Source organism: Haliotis asinina, chromosome 4 (assembly GCF_037392515.1).
Source record: "Haliotis asinina isolate JCU_RB_2024 chromosome 4, JCU_Hal_asi_v2, whole genome shotgun sequence".
Classification (NCBI taxonomy): domain Eukaryota; kingdom Metazoa; phylum Mollusca; class Gastropoda; order Lepetellida; family Haliotidae; genus Haliotis; species Haliotis asinina.
The window spans coordinates 5,865,839-5,888,606 of record NC_090283.1 but is presented as its reverse complement, the minus strand read 5'-3'; the positions used below and the strand labels follow the sequence as shown (position 1 = coordinate 5,888,606).

General features: G+C 42.4%; 1 protein-coding gene across 4 annotated transcripts in view; it reads right to left on the bottom strand.

Moving 5' to 3' along the window:
• The window catches only part of LOC137281221 (myosin-VIIa-like), a 45,336-nt gene that overhangs the window by 6,000 nt on the left and 16,568 nt on the right, over positions 1 to 22,768 (bottom strand). Inside the window, exons 2-25 of one of the 4 annotated variants that reach the window (XM_067812346.1) lie at positions 16,979 to 17,014; positions 15,196 to 15,399; positions 14,549 to 14,708; positions 12,571 to 12,743; positions 12,003 to 12,086; positions 11,433 to 11,528; positions 11,031 to 11,149; positions 10,788 to 10,905; positions 10,103 to 10,231; positions 9,710 to 9,883; positions 8,999 to 9,226; positions 7,603 to 8,012; positions 7,166 to 7,311; positions 6,456 to 6,619; positions 6,263 to 6,363; positions 5,734 to 5,906; positions 4,826 to 4,920; positions 3,181 to 3,242; positions 2,743 to 2,895; positions 2,181 to 2,286; positions 1,114 to 1,228; positions 764 to 856; positions 427 to 530; positions 100 to 221 (exon numbers count right to left, since the gene is read on the bottom strand). In XM_067812346.1, coding sequence (XP_067668447.1) covers positions 100 to 221; positions 427 to 530; positions 764 to 856; positions 1,114 to 1,228; positions 2,181 to 2,286; positions 2,743 to 2,895; positions 3,181 to 3,242; positions 4,826 to 4,920; positions 5,734 to 5,906; positions 6,263 to 6,363; positions 6,456 to 6,619; positions 7,166 to 7,311; positions 7,603 to 8,012; positions 8,999 to 9,226; positions 9,710 to 9,883; positions 10,103 to 10,231; positions 10,788 to 10,905; positions 11,031 to 11,149; positions 11,433 to 11,528; positions 12,003 to 12,086; positions 12,571 to 12,743; positions 14,549 to 14,708; positions 15,196 to 15,399; positions 16,979 to 17,014 — 3,365 coding nt within the window. Of the gene's footprint in view, positions 1 to 99; positions 222 to 426; positions 531 to 763; positions 857 to 1,113; positions 1,229 to 2,180; positions 2,287 to 2,742; positions 2,896 to 3,180; positions 3,243 to 4,825; positions 4,921 to 5,733; positions 5,907 to 6,262; positions 6,364 to 6,455; positions 6,620 to 7,165; positions 7,312 to 7,602; positions 8,013 to 8,998; positions 9,227 to 9,709; positions 9,884 to 10,102; positions 10,232 to 10,787; positions 10,906 to 11,030; positions 11,150 to 11,432; positions 11,529 to 12,002; positions 12,087 to 12,366; positions 12,386 to 12,570; positions 12,744 to 14,548; positions 14,709 to 15,195; positions 15,400 to 16,978; positions 17,015 to 22,768 lie in introns of those variants that run through there. The other 3 variants (XM_067812347.1, XM_067812348.1, XM_067812349.1) reach the window with 3 other exon arrangements.

The following is a 22,768-nucleotide window of genomic DNA, read 5'->3' as shown; positions in this document are numbered from 1 at the left end:
ACCAATTGACAAAAAACATTTGCATCGACATCTGAACAAGGTGAACCTCAGAAAGTATATTACAGTAAATGTTTTGGAGATGGGCCCGGTGGCTGGTACCTGAAGTTTTCTTTGAGCGGTTTGGCTTCATTGCCGTACTTGGCCCTGTACACGAGGGAGGCCAGTCGGGCCGTGACGTCATCGCTTGTCTGGTGGTACCCACGGATGAAGTTTGGAAGCTCCTGCAACAGGAAGTGGTTTGGTTCACTACATTTAGTCATGGAGTGGATCTAAATGGTATTAATGCATATGATATTTCTTACAAATGACACGTTTCCGGGAGTTGCAAACGCAAAGTGAAAGGACGCATACCTGTGGGAAGTGAAAGGACACATACCTGTGGGAAGTGAAAGGACACATACCTGTGGGAAGTGAAAAGGCACATACCTGCGGGAAATGAAAGGATACATCTGCCACTGTGTCGTGTCCAGGATTTATGTTGACCCACACCTTCTTCAACATCACCAGGACCGGGGTCAACGGCCCCGACACTACAACACGTGGACTGCCATTACAATCACAAATGAACCATGTGCATTAACGACATAAAACTGTCCACTTTATGGTGTAAAATGCCATTGACACAGTAAACAAAGCACCCCATACACTAATAGCTCACAAAGCAATGAAAAAGATTAAACGTATCAAGGAATCAATTAAAATCATGGCAGCCGTAGAAGATATACCCCAGCCGTATCCTTGACTCCTTACACCTCTTACTTACGTCTTGCCCTTATAGCGGCTTTCTGGGACACCCAGTACATTTCGGCGTGCGACAGGGCGTCAAAGTAATACTCGTTCGCTTGTAAAGAATGCACTGAAACCAGAACAACAAACATGGATTTAATTAAAATGTTTCTTTCAAAGAATAATTTCAACATAAATCTAGATAATAATTTTATTAACATCAGAATGAAGATTATCATTATTCAGTAGCAGGAGAGTTCTTGCTGCTGCAGGAACGAATGTTGGGTCGGTGGTGCAAAATCATGAGACCATTGCTCTCTCCTCTCAACATATAGACTCTTATCAGCTATGTATTGGTTATATCCACTGAAGAGTCCCTTTACTAACCGCTGTCCTGGAAGCTCATGAACAGGCTGTATTCCTCCCAAGTCTTCAGACCAAGTCTCGTACACACCTCTCGCTTTATGTCGATGATTCTCGTTACTGACGTCACATCGATAGTCTTAAAGAAACGTCATATTCGGTTAAAACCTATATTTGACTCTCTCTGGAAGGAAAGTAAGAGCTCTGGAGTTATGACGTAACGAGAGAATAGAGATTTACATCGTAAATGATCGATACCTAAGGCAAGACGAAACATAGTCTGGTGGGGTTATAAATTATGATGCCTTCATACGGGTTCTGAGTGCTTTATTCACGTCTGACACTTGCCACAGCGAATGCTTGAGTGAGTGAGTGAGTGGGATAGTCAGTTGGCTTTACGCCACTTTTAGCAATATTCCAGCAATATCACAACAGAGGACACCCAAAATGGGCTTCACGTTTTGTACCCATGTGGGGAATCGAACCTTGGCCTTCTGTGGGACGAGCGAACGCTTTAACCATAAGCCTACCCTACAGCTTAGTGTTTTGCCGAAGACACTAATGTCACAGTAGCAGATTCTTCAGACAGACACAACAATGGATGAGGTTTACGTAACTGTTACAAAGGTGGCGTCATTTATGTGATATGATGGGATCAAGCTAAACGTTAATTACTGAGATGCCAAGTATCCTCAAACGATTCTCTTCGCCGAGAAGATGATAACGTTAACACTGGTAATAATAGTCCACTGATCATGCGCATTTCTTCATGCACAATACGTGCTGGAAGCGCTCAAACAATCTGATTGCTATTATCCCGCATAACCCAAGATGTCTGTGAGGCGCACGAAGGTTAGTAGTTACATGACATATCCCACCGGGTACCCATTTTCAGTCAAATGATTCCCGTATTCGTCCTGATCGTGCAGGTGTGTTATTACCATCCCTTTGGACGAGGATTTGACCACAGTGAAACATGTGAAACGTGTGAAACGTGTGAAACGTCGTGATTTCTTCCCTGGAATGCGGTTCAGAAACGCCTCCGGTCTATCTGACATTTAAATGCTAAACTGACCAGTGGTCAAACTTACCTGACAGGTGTTGTCTGGGATGTACACCTTCACTCGGACAGTGGACAGCTTTCTTGACAACATGTCATGCTCAGCCGGATGGGGCGGCCACAGTCGACATCCGTGGCTACAAAGTTGTTGGTGGGTGAGTACGTACGATAAGTTGTAAAGCCCTTTCATATCTATTATTGTATATTACTTACTTCCTAGTATGCTCAGTAACATATGATTTACACAGTTTTGTATATTTTGCTTATTGGTACCTGTTCACGTTGACGTGCAAGTCTGTATCGTGAAATATCATTGAGCTATGGTGTAAGACTCACAGGCATCATGGACCGATGCTCACAATATCGATCATCAGTCTGGAGCAGACTCGATTATTCACAGGTCGCTGCTGAGTGCGATCATAGAATAAATCGAACAAACAAACCGCACTTTTGTGTTGAAACCCTTTATTTGGGAGAGCTGGAAACTTTTTCCAAAAGAATGAAAATACGCACAAGGACTAAAGTACACTGTTTCTGCAGACTGGGCGTGGAATATAATTGCATAGGGTAGGGAACACATTAACGACACTTACTTCTTCGCTCTCTCCAATCTCTCACTACACAGCTTGGCGATAGGAAGAGGGCTTGACCGTACAAACTTCTGTGCCTCGTCATACAACCCGTCCCCTGGGATGGCCGTCGTAGCCAGCATCAGCATCAACAGCCATCCGCGTTCCTCGCTTGACCTGCACATACAGCAACATGGCGTCTCAAGGCCATCACGTGACCAACATGGAATATTGATGTAGGTAAGTCTATTTGACGACTGAACATCTACAATACATACCGAATCTTTTAAGGGTGTTCCATCTCCGGTTACTTTTACAATGAGTGATTGGTGCAGAGAATGCTGATAACAAACAAGATGGATGGATGGATTGATGGATGGACCGATGGATGGAAGTTATCTAAGTTATCTAAACACGTGTGTTACAGTTCTCTATTGCTACGTTGCAGATTATTGTTCTCACTTGTTTGAGTTGTTGGTCAGTTGTTTGATAACTTGACAGAAGACTTCATCGCGTAAATACCTCTGCAAAAATACCAATAGAAATATATAATACATTCCACAAGTACGCGGTTGACAGTAATCTCAAATATTCCGTTTGTGGAATTTGATTCACCGGTCAAAGGGCCTAGACATTGGACTGAATCTCTTTGTGACCTATGGCTCCATTTTGGAATGTATTATGCAAGTGTGTTCGGTGTAATCTGTCAGAAGTGGCAAACATAATTCCGTCATTGTAAGTTCTTTGTGATAAACTAAAACATGGTGAGAAAGGATAATATGGTCACAAACTTTACCATGGTAATAATAGGTAAAACTGAAAGCTCTGGTAACTTGGTAGTATTTGGTAATATTATCACAATGAAGCGATATGTCACTACTGTTTGGTCATATTTGGTTCCAGTTGGTAATTTGGACAGAATTTGTGACAAATGTTAACATATGTACATTTTGAAATTCGGCGTACAACTGTTAAGGTTACCTCCTGTTGACATTTGTCATCGGGCACAGCTGGAAATCTTGTCATAATAGCATAGCGACTAGTGGTAACATAGTGACCAGTAGTACCATAGCGACTAGTGGTAACATAGTGACCAGTAGTACCATAGCGACAAGTGGTAACATAGTGACCAGTAGTACCATAGCGACAAGTGGTAACATAGTGACCAGTAGTACCATAGCGACTAGTGGTAACATAGTGACCAGTAGTACCATAGCGACAAGTGGTAACATAGTGACCAGTAGTACCATAGCGACAAGTGGCAACATAGTGACCAGTAGTACCATAGCGACAAGTGGTAACATAGTGACCAGTAGTACCATAGCGACAAGTGGTAACATAGTGACCAGTAGTACCATAGCGACAAGTGGTAACATAGTGACCAGTAGTACCATAGCGACTAGTGGTAACATAGTGACCAGTAGTACCATAGCGACAAGTGGTAACATAGTGAGCAGTAGTACCATAGCAACAAGTGGTAACATAGTGACCAGTAGTACCATAGCGACTAGTGGTAACATAGTGACCAGTAGTACCATAGCGACAAGTGGTAACATAGTGACCAGTAGTACCATAGCGACAAGTGGTAACATAGTGACCAGTAGTACCATAGCGACAAGTGGTAACATAGTGACCAGTAGTACCATAGCGACAAGTGGTAACATAGTGACCAGTAGTACCATAGCGACAAGTGGTAACATAGTGACCAGTAGTACCATAGCGACAAGTGGTAACATAGTGACCAGTAGTACCATAGCGACAAGTGGTAACATAGTGACCAGTAGTACCATAGCGACAAGTGGTAACATAGTGACCAGTAGTACCATAGCGACAAGTGGTAACATAGTGACTAGTTGCAGCATAGTGACCAGTGATAACACAACAGCAGTCGTAACATAACGACAAGAGGTAACATAGTGACCAGCGGTAACATAGTGACAAATGGTAACATAGTGACCAGTGATAATATAGTGATAACAATGTGACCAGTGATAACATAATGGCAAGTGGTAACATAACGACAAGAGGTAACATAGTGACCAGTGGTACATAGCGACAAGTGGTAACATAGTGACCAGTGATAACATCGTTACTGTGTTCTACTCACACTTCTACTGGCTGGCTCCACGATCCAGCGATTGGCCAGCTCTATGTCCGTTACGCTGTCCTTCAGATGTGCGTCACCCATGAACTGCTGGATTGGTGGGCAAGTTAAGGTCAACACAAATACCAAGTTGTTTCGTGGAATGAATGTAATGAAATCAAACCATAATATCTCAGTTAACTAGACATGGGGATAGATATATCATTATTAAAAAGAACAATTATGTTGTTTCTCAAATGTTTATGTACAAATAATATTATGTTTTCAAATATGCTTTTATCTAGATAAAGTATAAGATAATCCATGAAGCTTTGAATATCATCCAAAAGGATTATCAGATTGTTTAGGTATATTCATGGTCCTGACGTATGAGGATATATATACATATATATATAGGTTAATTCTGATTTGATGAGTGGAGAAAGGACACTGACAGTTGACGATGTACGTTAATGATAAATCTCATGTCACAATGAGTTATGTTTCACAACAATAAACCCGAGTCAGATGCTTGCTGCCCACAGGTCATATTCACCCGCTGACCCTTGTATGAAAGTGCTGCTTGCCGTCCCCTGTACGTCTATAATGTCAGCCTCTATTGACAATATGTGTGTCAATGTTTCAGTGTACATCACAGACAAAGGTGGACATTGTCTGTTGTGGAACGTACAGTAGTAATACTGTAAGAGCTACCGTATATGAATGGTGTGTACCCATGTAATTTTTAATTTGGTCAGGGAACACACATGCGTAGCTAACGCTAGCATCACTAGTAATGTTACTGCACATCATTCGTGTACAACGAATCCATGGGATTTCAGCTAAAGTCAATAACAAACAGTCAACCAGACTACCAGAGGCACGTCGAAAGTTAGTAAGTCATGATTCTGCAGGGGGATGTAGAAGGATATCAGTGAAGGTCCGACAAGCCATCAGACGGGTGTCATCTCGGTTCAAGGACTTTCTCAGAAGTGGCTTCTTGATCGGGTCCTTACTGAACTGCCACATGAGTTCACTCTTGCCCTTTCCTCGTTTTAAAGATGTCTTGTTGAACATCTTCGTCACGGCGTTCTCGTTTGGTTGTCTGAAACAAACAGTGACGAAGTGGAACTAGGTCATGTCTTGCCATTGGGAGTAGGACAGGTGGCATAGCGTCTGATACAAAATGTTTACAAATGATTTAAAAGTGCATTTCCCATTGATACATAAATAGCATTTGTATACAGCTGTACACCAATTTGGAACATAAGGTATATTGTGCATTGCGTTTCTATAGATACACCGCTTGTCCCGTCTTATGTCGTTTAGCATTGCCTTCAGGCATACATGGTACTCCTCCACATTCCACCACAGACAACGCTGGGGGACTCCTACCAGAAACTCTCAGCAAGATGGAGCTAGGTGAGTATGAGATGTTTTCAGACAGTTCTGTGTTCTCACCTAAAATGATATCGTGAGTATTTCTGAAGTGTATGAGGCCGACCGTCTTCGTGGTTCTTGAATACCTGAGTATCCTTCTCTAATTGCACTGAAAGCATTGCCTGAAACAAACAGATATATTGTCGTGAAAATCACATGACTGTGAATATGTCTGTATGTCTAGGTATGTATGTGCGGTAAAATTTACACTTACCAAAAACTCGGAGGAAGGTTCATCCACAGTGTTGAGAACGAAGACTAGATCACGTGGTATCTCACACTTCTTGCCCGTTCTCCGACAAAGGCCCCGGAAGGGGTCTAACTTATTATATTCCCGCACTGCCTTGTCCAACGTGATCAGGTCTCCCTTTCTCAGTTCTACAAGACGAAAGAGACATAACGTTATTATCCCATAGCTGATATGATGAATTTCAGGAACAAGCTATTGTTGGCTAATACTTCATGCCTTGAACTAGGAGCGCGGTGTGGATGCTGTCTGTGGGATACGCTTCGTACCCTGCTTCTTGTTGGTTAGGGCACTTAATGATGTTAGTTGGAGCTGCTAGGGCACATTGCTTGCTGGGCGTGGTTTTCCATGACTTTTTGAGCTGGACATACACCTTGCTGGTCGTCGATGACGATTTGAGCCGGGAGCATACCTTAAAGGTTGTTTAGGGTTATTTGAACTAGAACTGCCCTTCTATGGTTGTCAAAGATTACTTTAAAACAGGATGTTTACATAGCGCACATACCAAGTCAAGCAGTACATGCAAAAAATGGGGGTATTTAATTGAACTAGGTTTGCACCTTGCTGATTGATGATGACAATTTGAGCTAGGAAAGTACGTTGGTGGTTGTCGATTTCTATTTGAGCTAAGAATGTATCTTAAAAGTTGTCGATGACTTTTTGAGCTAAGAATGTACCTTTCTGGTTGTCGATGACTATTGCGTATTTGGAGCGCAGTTGCAGTCCTTCTATGAATGTCGTCAGGAGGAGACAGAAGTCGTCAGAGTGATTGGACATTACCGTGTATTCCTCATCTCTCACAGTCGTGATGTTCACTGAATGTCTGGAAACAGGAAGGCGTCGAAACAGGGTCGTGAAGAATACATAACATCAACCACCCACACTGAAGGCGTTTCGTCGTTCCCAAAAGGACAGGAACCTGGACATTTTCAAACTCATCGGTAAAAATCATTTTTTTAACGAAAAACTCAATTACAGTATTGTCCCCAGTTACATGGGTACGACCTGTGAAACCTGTGCCTGATGTCCCCCATCGTGATATTGCTGGAACATTCATAAGAGCGACTTAAAGCCACACTCACTCACTCACTCACCCACCATTATACACACACACCTGTGTTTGACCACCTTGGCCATCTCATTGTACGCCAGCTGTACACGTATCGAGTCCCCATTGTCCAGCACATACATCCCCTTTCCGCTCAGGCCAACCACTATGTTGACGGAGTTCACTCCGGGGCCGGTCACCTTGCTGGCGTCGTAGTAGCGAGAGAACATTAGAGACCACTTGTCAATGGCGAACGTAACAATGTCCGCCTTGATTTGGGCGTGAGGCGGCTTCTTGCTTCCGAAGTTGTTCTTGATAGCTTCTTCCACCTTCTGGACAAAGTAAGGAACCCCTTTGTCCGCCTTCCAAGACTCGGGGAACCAGTTCCGACAGAGGTGATCCAAATCTTTAGGATTCGTCACTTCTGAGTGTTCAAGATAGTATTTCTGTGCTCCCAGCAAGACGAACACTTCTTCCTGCAGAGGGTGAAGGTTTAAGGTGGAGAATGCCTCGATAGATGACTAATGATATATTAAAATGAGGCTTGTCTGATTTTGGTTTCCAGTAGATATCATTTTTGATAAATATTGAGATATTTGCTGATAAGTTAATATTTCCGGACTACTTTCATTTTCCTCAATTCGAAGTTTGTTCTTTGAGGTCGAGTTATTTTTATTCAAGGTGTGTTCTAACGACATAAAAGCTTGCGTAAATGCCATTAAGAAAGGGGGAAACGTATGCATTGCATAATTTAAAACAGTAAATGGCAGCACTCTTTTTGTCTTCTTTATGGCGCAGTGGTGTCACTCTTTCCCGAATGTCTTTTTATATCAAACCAAAAGACACCAAAAGACAACTGGGTGAGATTCTCTATATGTCCATAATAAATTATCAAATTCACTGTATGCGCTAATGTGTAAAAAATTAACATTATCAAACTCTCTAGCAGTCAACACTTGTTCCAGGCCTGAAACATATATTTCCCCGATTAACACCAACGATCTGAAATACGGTTTACGAAAGCGTAAACAGTTTCCTTCACAGAAATTCAGAAATCAAGGTCAGACCAGTCATTGACTATTCATATGTTAAGGTTGTTCATGAATAAAATGATTTTGTATAAAGGGACATGCTCAACATGATTGTAATAATCAATAATATCAATGATAAAGCAATAATAATGTGTTTCATCTACAGAGACATAAATAATAATCATCTTATGATATAAATAGTAGTGCTTTGTATCGTAGGAATGCTGGCAAGAAGAACCACAGAGAAAAATGACAAAAGATATTTTATGTTTAAATTAAATATCTAAATATAATATGTAGACCACTGACCATGTCGCATTTCATCAAAAGTATCCGTTTGTTAATCACTATCAAATAATTATGAAACCAGATGTTTGCAGAAGCTATATATGTCCTGGAACACCGTCATTAACACATGAACATGCTTGTACCTTCTGACACTGGTACTCGCCGAGTGAGATCCCCCTCATCACTTGCTGATGGATGATGTCGGTGGCGGCTGGGTCGTCCTTAGCGTCATGCCAAGGAGTGAAGTACTCCTTCCGGTAGTACAGCCGCCAGAGGGAGCTACTCTCGCGCATGCCCAGTGTCTTGGTGTGCTGTTCACATTCCGACACAGCATCCATGATCCGATGAAGGCCGTGGCCAAGACAAGAAATCTGACGTGACAGATATGTTAGTTATTCCATAAAGAAAATAATTTAGGTCATACAAGGTGATTGTTCACAGATTTGAAATACAATAGAGACTGAATTGAGTTCAACTAGAGACAAAGAATACTTCATTACAGAATGAGGCAGTGATCTTGTAAGCAAAATAATCGATTAACAAGATGTTGGATTTTTTGTTGGTCTCACACCTTGTTCATAAATATTTCAGCTACATGATGGCGGTCTGTTAATAATCGGGTCTACTATAGACAATCGAATGATCAATATTATGAAGAAAACTCCAAGACATCAGGGTATGACGGCATAGACAGCCAATTCATCCAACCTGACCACCCGATACTCTATCCGTAAGGGCAACACGTTGTACGACACATTTAAACCCGAGATGACCACATCTCGATTTGCTTGTCTACCCTTGATACACCATAAATACATTACACGTGTGTTTGTGGAGTTTTCTGATAGACGTACCTTCTGGTGGAGACACACGTAGATTGAGAATCCTTCATTGTCTTTGAAGTCAAGAGTCTCCGCGAGGTTGTTGCCGAGCTCTCGCACTGTTGTTGCTGCATCGGCCTCAATGAGGAGACGTTGGCCGTTCATGAAGGTGATGGGAAGGAGGATAGGTTTGGAGTTCTTGGCGGCCTGGTACAAACATTTCGATTTTGAAAGACATTTGTAAGTGCTCCGACCATAGACATCTTGGAGGCGTGAGATCATGATGTATCCTCCACATATACATGTACACTGCGAGTAAAAATGAACATGTTCTGTGTTCAAATTATAGAATTTCCTAAGATTTCCTGGTAAGTGTACAGTACGCCGGTGGTATGGAACACCACGTTGACACACACCCTGACGTACCTGGAACTCAAGCCAGCTTGGCGGAAACCCACGTGTTCCGGCGATGCTGGTTCTGCGGGTGAGCTTCTCCACCTTCTGGGTGAACTCAGTCGGACCTTCCTTCAGGAAACATCGGAAACACGGAGCAAACTACAACAGACAATAGCACAAACGGTGATGTTAATAGTTCCTCGGTGTCAGGATTCAAAGACATTTCCCAGGACAAGGTCTTCGGGTCAGATGCCAAGGCATTGTTGAAAATATCTTGTTGTACCAGTAACTCGTTTTTGGTCAGCTTGAATCTATTCGTTTTAATGTCATTCCTGATTCAGTGCAAAATCTGCATTAGGTTACCATAGGAATCAGGGCCGGATTTAATGGTTGGTGTAACTTATAACTCTGTTATGTCCTATCGTTTGTTTGTAGTTTGGTTGAATTCCAGCTAAATGACGACGGTTTACCACGCCTTACGTTGATGAATATGAATGAATATCAGTTATAACCCAGATCTTCCGATGTACAGACACAAAACATCTAGTCTCATCGTAACATCCGTTTCTTATGACGTCTGGTATGTTCTGGTAAAGCTGATGGGGTAGGATTGTCTTAAGCGCATTCTGGAGGACATTCATTAAAACAATTTTCATGGGGAAATCACATGGTCGGTCTGGTAGGCAAGAGCATGTATATAAGGACGTGGTGGAACCTTTTCAGAGGGTGTGAAGCATCCGGCAAAGAGCATCATGAGCACCCAGCCCCGCACTGTGCTGTTCCTGGACGGGTTGTTGGTCAGCTGCTTGCATAACTGACAGTATAATTCGTCCCTGAAACAACATCGAACCTTTACACGAATGCTCATGAATCACATTGCAAATGGTTATAAAATCAAATTATCCGTTATAACTGGCACAGTTATACCAGTGATATAGTAGGTATCCAGGGACGTTACCTTAGGTCTGTTCTGTATATGCCTAGGGCACACAGGTATTGTATCTTTTCTAGCATCGTCTCCTTTCCGCTGGGTAAGAACGGGATGTCTGACACCTCGGCACTCACCGGGTCTTTGAACTGCAAAATACACCTTTGCCTACTGTAACCCAGTGTTGTACGTCCATGCAACCAGAATTACGCATTTCATCCTTCTCCAGTTTGATTAAATGTAAGCTGATGTCACATACGAAGCTGTACGTGTTAGAATATACTTTGGCCTAATTCTTAGGGCATTGCGAACTAAACACATGTCGTTATTAGGGTGTATTCAAGTCAAGCGTTTCATGAAATGATAAGTGACTTTATCCTCAGGTTGACTGTCCAGGAAGGAAGCTTGAGGAAAGCTATTTGGAAGACTCACATATTCCGAATATTTCTTCTGAGCTTCATCAAGGTCTTTCTTCGAGTATTTCTGCTTGAACCCGGCCTTGACCTTGGCTATGATTGATGGCTCCTCCTGTAGAACGATAGCATGGCAAATCTGAGGACAGTGCATATCATAGACAAATGAAAGATAACATCAAAAGGGCAGTACACATTGATAGTAATTCGTTATAGAAAGTCCTAAAGAGATATGTTTTGAGGTCGCTCTAAAAATGGCAAGGATCATTCCTCCTTTAATGGAACGTGTCCCATGAAGTGGCAGTCATGTATTCAAAGGATCTACATCCAAAATTCTTGCAGATTGTACATTGGCATTCAGTGTTATGCTCTGGCTCTGGATTTGTGTCAACACAACTACACAAGCAGCGTATTCGCAACACGGGTAGCATAAGATTATAATAATGAAGAGACATGTACTCAATATTCACAGGGCGTTCACGTACCCACAACGAAGGTTTCATGACAGTGCACCTGAACTAACATTCTGAAGGTATTCCTGATAAGGTATTTACGAGTACCACAAACCATCTCATGGCTGCTGACTTACCCCAATGACGGAGAGGAATTGTCCTGAGCTTTCAGGAAGATCCCCCATCACCCGGAGGATGGTCACCCACGATGCGAGAGACGCCTGAAATGAGATTGTAAAGGTCACACATAGCATGTGTTTCAGTAGTAACAGTAATATTTGGGTGGTGTGTGTAGATATACCAGTGGACAGAAGGGTGTCCTGGCGAGGATATACCATGTGTGCTAGTTCTATTGTGTTTTGGGACATACCTGTGAGTTTTGCTCTATCGTGGTTTGGACATACCAGTGAGCCAGATCTGCCGTGTTTGAGGCCATACCAGTGTGTTAACCCTGTGTTTGGCGACACACCATGTGTCAGCCCTGTCTTTTTGGTGACATACCAGTGTGTCAGCCCTGTCGTGTTTGGGGATATACAGGTGCTTCAGCTCTGCCGTGATTGACCACATACCAGTGTGTCAGCCCTGCCGTGTTTGGTGACATACCAGTGTGTCAGCGCTGCCGTGTTTGGTGACATACCTTTGTGTCAGCCCTGTAATGTTTGGAGACACACCAGTGTGACAGCCCTGTCGTGCTTGGTTACATACCAGTGTGTCAGCCCTGTCGTGTTTGGGGAGTAGGGAGCCCTGTAGAGCGGCACAACTGTAGACGTGCGTCGTACGGAGCTGAAACTTGGTTTGAGCGAACAGCGCGAAGCTTGACGGTCCTGTCAGATTGTCGATTTCATCAACTTCGGTGACGGTAGACTCGTCATCTTTGCCTGTACATCAATATATGCAGGGTTAGCGAAGAGTGGCATAGTGTAACTGCAGATTTCGTGAAACATCGTATAACGTAGATTCTTGAGAGGCATTTAGAAGTTGGTGAATATGGTAAGACAAGTATATGGATGACTTTTGTACTGTCTAACACGACGTTTCTGGGCTACTTCTTGCCCCTTCTTCAGGTGATCACTTAACGTCGTGTTAGACAATGGAAAAGAAGTCGTCAACCATATACTCGTCTAACTATCGTATAGTGGAGCTCATACATGTACCTACACTGCTTCTTGACATGGTTAAGAATAGTTGACTGTAGTGACACTGCTATCATGCGTGTTATGAACATACAGACGTAATACATTCAACGATATTGACATTTATCTATTCTGAACAATGACAAATGTTAACAATATTCTACCTGCCTGCAGGAATAGAGCTAACACGCTACAAGAGCAATGGGATTGAGGCTGTGATTTTTCTAATGCTTTCAGAATAGGAACTGGGTCTTTTGAAATGTGTACATTAAAGACAGTAGGGCTTTACTTAACCATGAAGACAAAAATATGTACTTGTATATCGTGCAAATCACAAAAGATTGCGTTGGACAAGTTGAGGAAGTGCACAAATTACTGATATTAGCACTACGTCGTAAGGTGTGACGGCGGCCGCGTGATTTACATCCGGGACAACAGTTGACGTTAATCTGTTGCATGCACTATATGAGCTATTCGTAACTACTCGTCTCTTTCCAAGAAGACTCCTACCTCTCTCGTATGCCATCATTGCCAGCCAGGAATCGTGGCAAACCAATCACATCGCGCTTACTAAAACGCATTTCAAACCATGAAAATGGCAGAACAACTGAACTTTGAAACTTCGCTAAGCTATACCAAGCACAATTTAAACATAAACTTTGAGCTAAAGGTTGAACACCTTTCATTACTGAAACATATTTGCAAAGGGAATGATCGTATCGCTGTTTTACCCAGGGGATGTACGATATTCTTAGAGCCATGTTCGGAAATTCAGAGTTATCTTTCCTTGATAGTAGTACTAGACTATTTTCATCCCCATGCCCATTTGTGCTTAGACAGGATCCAGTCCAAAACATCGCCTTCCGACTTGCCGGAATGACGCGAGTAGTTACGAATGTTTATGAACATGACCTGCGTCTACTTTTGTGCGACCAAGTGTATTCGACCTGTACCATTTCTTTCTCTCTCTTCCTGTACGTACTCACTCTCAATCCATCTCAGTCCTCCATGTTTGTATGTTATCCCCTCTTCTCTATCTCTCAAGCAACTTTGGCCGTCTTGGTCTAAATCCCCCTCACCAATCCCCCTCCCCAATCCCCCTCCCCAATCCCCATTTCTCTTTACCATTATCATCCGCCTCATTCCTTTGCACCTCACGTTTTTCTTTTCTCTCACTCTCACTAAGCTTCCCAGTAGGCGTATCGTCAACTTCTGTTGTCACCTACCTCATATTGGTCCTCTGTCTTTTCCCCTCTCTTAACTTCGCTAACTTCCTGGTTATACTTTTCAAAACATTTTGCACCTCGCCCCGCCCCCGGTCTGTCTTCATCAATCTACCTCTCTGTTATCATTCTGTTTGTCTCTTCTCCTCTCTCTACCCACGCCCCCTCTCCCCCCGCACATGCCACCCACACTTTCTTTATCTCAATCGCTCTCTGTCCATCCCAATCTCCCTATCTCTCTCTCGCCCATAATTCTGCCCCTTCGTCTCTCTCACACAATACCTCTCACAGTGTTGTGCATCTAGAAGGCCTCTACGCTATGTCTACCTCTACGTGTCTTACTTGAGGCCCCCTCCCCGTGGGAGCCCTCTTCCTCACGACCCGAGTTGACGGCATGTGCTGGAGTGGAGTCCTCAGGGTCGGGCTTGCAGTTTTCCGTGCTGGACGACTCCGTGTCAGTGATGTGAGTTTCCGCCACCACGGATTTCTGGAGATGAAGAGAGGAGATTAAAAACCCGCGAGATGTTAGGTGGCGAAAGCAGAGAAACTCACAAGTGCAATGAGAGAGAGATTTGTGATGTGTAGGGATTAGGAAGGCAAGCGATTGGAGAGGGATAGCTAGTTGGTTGGTTTGTTCTTTGACGCCGCAATATCCCAGGCATATGGCAGCGATCTGTTAATAATCTGTTGGAAATCGAAATAATCGGACAATCCAGTGATCAATATCATGAGCATCGTCCAACACAATTGGGCTATGTGACATGTGCCTGACCACCTATACCGTTTGTCGCCTCTTACAAGCATAGGCTACCTACGAAAGTTATACACCGGCTCTTCACGGGTGACATGAGGGTTTAGTGGAGGCGGATAGTGGAGAGGGGTGGTTGTTTTGTTGTGTGACACGGGGAGTCAATAGTAAATGTCTCCGTTACAGCTGAAGGCGTTAGCTACAGCATACTAAAGACGCCTCTTACCATGCGTTCCAGTCCCAGATGGTTATTCCTCACGCCAGGTTTCCCGAACATTTCTCGGGAGTTCCTGCTCTGCTTCTCGTTCTTCGTCGCCCCCACCGACATCTCCGACACCGAGTACTTGTCATCGTCATCGTCTATCCCAAACGCAGCTGCAGCGCCCTGAGTGACGGTGATCACGACACTGTTACGATGAGGTAACGCTTCCTGCAAGGTCAAGGTCAACGTAAGAAGAATGTCATGGTGAGATACGCAGTAGCACTGTATAACTCATGATGTGGCAAAACAACGTACTTTAGGTCAAGGTCAGAAACAACATAAGACGCTGCATCTGTGGACTGTGGTATTACAGAACATCTAATCTTTCGCTCCTCTCACTTCAACTCGTATATACAACAGCTGACATAATAGAAGCGACATTGCATAGACTTGCATGGTAATTAACTCTTGCAAGAATAATTTTTATGAATTTCAACTACATACAAATTATTTTAATTCATTTTGCCGATGATCATTACGAAAACTATTTAAACGACATATTATATATATATATATATATATATATATATATACATTACAATCAGAGGTAACGAGACGTCTACGGGATGGATTGACATTAAGTGGTTTTTAATCAGGTGTTATTCGATAACTAATGAACGGAAAGATGAAAGAAAATTCTGTACAGGTAGCAGGGGGTGTTTGGAAAATAGCAAAGTAAAATGACCTCAGCTCAATTTATGAAAATTATTCTTGCAACTAGCTAATTAATATGAAAGTATATGAAATTTTCTCTAATGACTCACTTATTGACAGCTACTGTATAGACTCTGTAAATCCATGATCAAACAAAATAAACATCAATGAGTAACATCAACCAGTTCCAATTATTTCAGTTACCGTTGGAGGTTATAAGGTTACATTTAGTAAATATGGATTCACTCGAGACGGCGTGACATGCGAATGTAAACGTAGTACATTGTTGGTTTTTAAGTGCAACATTACACAAAGCATGTAAGTATTTATGTTTAGAAAGCAGCCATTACGGCGTGTTTCTGATAACTGTTACTTCCTGACAACAATAGGGTCCATGCACGTTGTTTTACAAAAGAACTTGTCGACAGCAATAGAGGACAGTGTATTATGCAGCTTAGATGTTATCATTTCATCAAACTCTATGACAACACAGGGGGATACAGATAGCGTACACGAACTGTTATAGACTACCTCGTTGATAAATGAAATGACACCAATATGTGGCATTTCTCTCGTTTTGTGTGTCACCATGGAAACGCTACAATAAAACTACAACACTCAACTAGACGCTATCACTACCACATCTTGACAACACTACGAACATGTAGCTGAAACATTTGCAGTAAAGAAATAACCCGACTATCTAACTAGCAGGTAAAATCCAAGTTAAAGACATACAACTATGAAATAGAGAGATCTATTTTCTCATATTCACCTCAGTACCATCGTCCTGTGTGGATGAATTTTAAAGGTTTTACTTACATGTACATTTTCTACGCCTAACTGTGCATTATACTATTTAATTCAAGTTTGAAATTAAAAATAAAATGATTATTCAACGTCAAATATCACTGGACATGTTCTGCTTATAGCTATGTTTGAGATAACATTAATTTGGTATACATCGCGATTTGGTTTCAAATTAGTCTTGCATATAACTACAACATCCATTTGTCTGTAATATGTTACCTAAAACGAAAAGCAGTGAGTGATTCAAAGCAAATGCATTTACTGTAAAACAAAACGTTGCTACCTTCTTCAGTGTAACGTCGTACCATTCAGACATTAACTGCAAGAATAACAAATAACATTTTATGAACCTCAGACGAATGCTCGTCACCGTGACCTTGACCCTGTGTCGATGAAGGAGGGTCATGGTGCAGTGAGACAAACATGATACATAAATCAGCAACATAAATGTCAAACACGGTTTTTTGCACTTACTGTTCCTGACTCACTTCATACCATAAATAAAACAACAGAATGAAGAGTTATCGCAAGTTTTGATACAGCGATGCATGACAGAAAGTGCAGAACCATGAGTTATTGATATAATCAAAGGTTGTGTTCCACGTGCTGCTAAATTCAACATATAAACACTTAAAGAAAAAACAAAGGCGCAAATAACCCAGCCGTTGGTTGGTTGGTTGGCTTTATAGCTTTTGGGGCGAGGTGGGCCAATAAGAGACAAATATAAGCCCCTCAAATGATTCGTCTTGCTGTCTGGAGATACGTCCCTTTGCCAAGACCAAACTTTGCTCATGTGCTCGGCAACCAGTTATTGCACGTGTATTTCAGACAGTGCTGCACATCTGTTCATGGGTGTCACCAAGCAGCCCAAAACTCCAGTCTGCCTAAATCCTCAGACACGTGACATAACTAAAACACTTATCAAAGTCGGTGCCAATCCAAATTGTCTGTTCCCGTCTTCAGTCCGGACCTGACTGGTGATTACAGTCTTGTCCCCACTATCATACGGCTTGTGACTACTTCGCCACAGACGTCACTGTCTGGATAGCATGATCAACAACATGTTACAGTCTTGCACAGTGTTGGCTTAAAGTTGACCGCATGTCTCAAGACTTTAACCAGTCGACGTGGACAAGAATGTATCATGTCGCTAATTTCTAAATCATAGATTTGTCCACAAAAGCGTTTGAATGACTAGCAGGACATTCCCTGAATATCTCAGCCAAGAGTATGTCTGATACTCAAAGTACAACGTTTTACATTTTAATAACATGAACGCAAGTTGGCTCATTTTCATATCGGGTTGGTCGAGTAGCCTAGCACTTGAATCGTTCGTTCTTCATGCCTGATATCTGATTTGATTCCTACATGGGTACATTATGTAAAGCATAGTGTTGACTTCCCACGTCTTGATATTACTGGAACACTGCTAAAAGCGACGTCAGACCATACTCGATACTCATTTTCGCATTCATTTTTCACAAATTTATGGACAGTTTACACTGCAGAAGGTAGCTGCATTCCAACAAAATATGGAACGTGGCATGTGGATGTTTAGATCCTAAAATGGACAAAGCAATATGTTATTATATAGCGAAACAAAAGATGCTCATGATCCAATTGGGTAGTTTAGTAGAGGGCATATGTACATTGATTAGATAAGTGGGAGGGTGTATGAATGTGTTATCAACGCACTCAGGGTTGATATTTCTTTCGTTCATAATCCCCGAATGCTCAGACGTTTATAAAATGAGCTACTATAAATTAGGTTCAAGTTGAGAGAGGACATGCTCAGCAACACCTCTGTTGGGTTCACACGGAGGCATGTATGTTTCTTTATGTCATATGATGATGTACATCTGTTGCTAATAAATAAGGATATGTAAATGAACAACGGGTCCCTTTTGGTAGAGCCTTACAGAGCAGTGGTCAGTTTGTGGTCGTCATAAAACAACGTAGGACTTAAACTCTGCATCATCGTTGATCAGCAGCGGTTCAAGAATGTACATTTACAGTTGCCTGACTCCTAGAAATGTCTGCCTGGAATATGTACATCTAGGGCGGGAAGTGCTAGTTTTTCATTACCCCCCGTGTAACCCACTTTCCTCACGCCCCGTCCATTGTATCCCAGATGCAGTGATCCTTCAAGTCGTCAGTGTCATGTTTGAGTGATTTCAGGATCCTGTAAATTGGGCTTACAAACATATCATTAGAAGGGATGAATCACACCTGTCGTATCTGAGCCACGCATAACGAGTGCTGTCGACAAGCTATTATCTACAGTCTTGGCCTGAGCTGCCATGTGTAAAGTGTACTAGAAGAAATTTTCAGCCTTTCTGAGTAGAACCTTTCACCATTTAACCCCTACTCAGCACAAATACAAATACAAATACCCTGCCAACCGCGACGACATTACATTGACTTATCGAATGGTCAGCTTGTCTTGTTCCCTTTAAAAAATTCGAAATAAACTACGTTGCATGGTTATATTTCTTTAACAATGCGTTCAAATGTCGAAAAGTTTTCGAGTATAAAACAACTGCTCCATCCTCTGTTTGTCACAAAAAAACCTATGTACTACGTTCTAGTGTTTTTGTCGTATTTAAACATTGTTGCTGCTAAAACTCCAGTACTTTTGTGTGTCCCTTTTATCGATCACGGGTGCTTTTGTCGCCTAAGGAGACATGCGTAGCGTAAAGACTTGGACACACGGAGCAGCGTTGTATATTGGTTCAAATCTCTGTCCACACCGTCATATTTGGGATTTCCCTTTCTCAGTAAAGTACAAATTCTAGTACTTTTTTGGTTGGGTCCCATTCAGGATTCGAACCCGCACCCTCAGAGTCAGGCACCTAATCGCCAGTACACAAAGTCCGCCGCCTAGCCCGCTCAGCCACCGCGACTTCCTTTGTGGACTTTGTGTACTGGCGATTAGGTGCCTAGTACTAGAATTTGTACTTTACTGAGAAAGTGAAATCCCAAATATGACCTAAGTTGCATTTAACCACTTTCTAAATGGCATCGTGTATTCATAGCTTTCGGCCGTGGGAGCCGTGCCAATTCACACTTATCAAAAGGGTACACAAAGTACGCAGTCTAGACTACCAGTTGTCCGACTTTCACTTGGAAGTCGCGGTGGCTGAGCGGGCTAGGAGTCGGACTTTGTGTATTGGCGATTAGGTGCCTGACTCTGAAGGTGCGGGTTCGAATCCCGGATGGGACCCAACCAAAATAGTACTAGAATTTGTACTTTACTGAGAAAGGGAAATCCCAAATATGACATATGTTGCAACCTCAAAATGGTACCAAATATGAACACAGTAGTTCTTTAGGGTTCGCTAGGAATCTTTGTTAATGACACAAGTCACTGAAGTTCCCGACCCTCGAGTCTGAACCCAACATTGTCATACATTCCCAACAATCTGCCCAATGCTCTCTAAGGCTCTGCCAGTAGGGGATCCAGGCTTCATTTACATATATGTACGTGCATAGTGGCAACAAAATCGACGACATTAAGAAGCACAGCGAATTTCACCTGTCATGATCTGAATTCATGTCGAATTTGAAAAGTTGCAAACGTTTGCAAAGCCCTGCAATTAAGGCAATAAAAACGGTTTGATTACTTATATATTAGAGGTGAGACGTTCAAGGTAAAGCTTGCTTTGTGAGGGAAATTCCAAACATGGTGTCGAGTGCAGTTTTCAATCCGAGGTCTTAACTCCAGAACAAAGCCTTCAGGTGCAGTGTGTGTAGAGAGAGGGGAGAGACACGGAGCTACTTCATCACGCCTTGTATTCATCCCCAGTCACTGTGACGAGCGACTGGAGCTAAGGGTGAGCAGATCTCGGCTGCCAGGGTGTTTTAAAATAGTATTGGAACTCAGTGAAGCATTCCTGTGACATACTGGTGAATTCCGCGAATACTGCCTGTATGTGGGAACAGCGAACATGCACTAGAGAGGCAGGACTACATGTAGACGCTAGCGTATGGATCCACGCACACTCATACTGGTTTGACGACTGTGGATGCCTCTGACAGGCGGACACAACTCTCATCTGCCCTACATCTACACACATCTCACACACATGAATCACGCACAATACACACACATAGATCACGTGAACACACTACTTACCACAAATACTAGATAAACACTACTCACACATATAAACACATATACACCCACCATCCATTACTTTCACACACACACCATAAACTGCTTTCTCTCTCTCTCTGTCTCTCTCTGTCTCTCCACCCCCCCTCTCTCTCTCTCCCTCTCTCTGCTTATATATGCATGTACCATTGTATTCATGGAAACTGTTAATACTGACCTCCACTTTCACCTTCACTCACGCACTTTTATTCCTCTTTCTGCGCAACACACACACTACACACACACACACATTACCTTCACACACACGCGCAATATGTGCCTTTCACACATGCATACCCCATACAATACTTTCACACACGCACAAGCCATACACTACTTTCACACACAACACACACTACTTTCTATGCCTCTGTCTCTCTCTCTTTCACTCTCTCTCTCTCCCTCTCTAACACACACACACTCACACACACAGAGACCATACACTCAAAGATCTATTTTGAAGGTATGTACATGTACAGTTGTATTCATGGAAACTATTAAAATGGCCTTCACCTTCACTCACACACTCTTATTTCTCCTTCTGCGCAACACACACACTACACTACGTTCACACACGCACTACACAACTTTCACACACACACTACACAACTTTAACACACACACTTCACAACTTTCACACACACACACTACACAACGTTCACACACACTACACAATTTTCACACACTTACTATACACTACTTTCACACACATACACATACACACCAAAACCTACCTTCATATATAAGCTCTATGCACTACTTTCACTCATGCATGCACTACTCTCTCTCCCTCTCTCTCTCTCTCACACACACACACACAGATCATACACTGCTTGAAGGTCTAGTTCAAGATATATATATGTAACGTTGTATTCACGGAAACAGGTAAAACTGGCCTGCACTCACACACTCTTCTTCCTCCTTTCGGCGCAACACACACCCATACATACCATATAATAATAATAATAATAATTAGTTTATAAAGCGCCTAGTTTCCAGACATAGCCTGCTCAACGGCGCTTAGAAATAACTGCATCATAAAGTTGTTGGAGGAAGATATAAGAGTTAGTAACTGAAAAGGTAGGTCTTGAGGAGTCGTTTGAATGATGAGATGGAGTCAGCAGACTTTATGTTGGTTGGCAGGATATTCCATAGTTTCGGAGCGAATATAGTGAGTATCATAGGTGACGTTTGAGAATTCAGTTGAATGCTACATTTCAGGGTCATCATTGCGTGACGGCGAGATGCAGTGATGACCCTGAAAGGTATTATTTAACGGAATGGTCGTCACGCCATCGGAACGTGGCACAGTGCATGTGCTTGGGACCGTAGGGCTGTGTTTGCACCTGGGTGATTCTTCAAAATTGAAGCAAATGGCACATACCTATTGCGTATATAACCTATACGGTATAAGTACATAATTTGAAGTGTAACTATCTAAGCTGTAATAAAACATGACAATTTCAAGTCTAAGTATAAAAGTTGGAGTATAAATACCTAAGCTGAAGTACAAGTATAAACACTACATTATATACATATGCTTGTAACTTGAAGTATACACATGCCAGTGCAAGTATAACGGTTATAGCGTGAGCATGTAAGGAGAGGCTCCTAGCAATGAGTGAGCTTCCAACAAGTACCTCACGCCCGTCCATGCTGATTCACACCTCCAGACACTCGGTAGTGTATACACAGCCCCTTTCATGGCGTATACTACATGTATACATAGGCACTTCCATGTACTTCATACACACTGATGTATACAGACTAATGTATATTGTTATTCGTTACAACATCTAGACTGTACACCATAACCGGACAGTACATAATGTGTAGATTGTACACCATAATAGGACTGTACATAGTATGTACACTGTATACTATATCTAGACGGTACGTACGCCACATCAAGACTATACG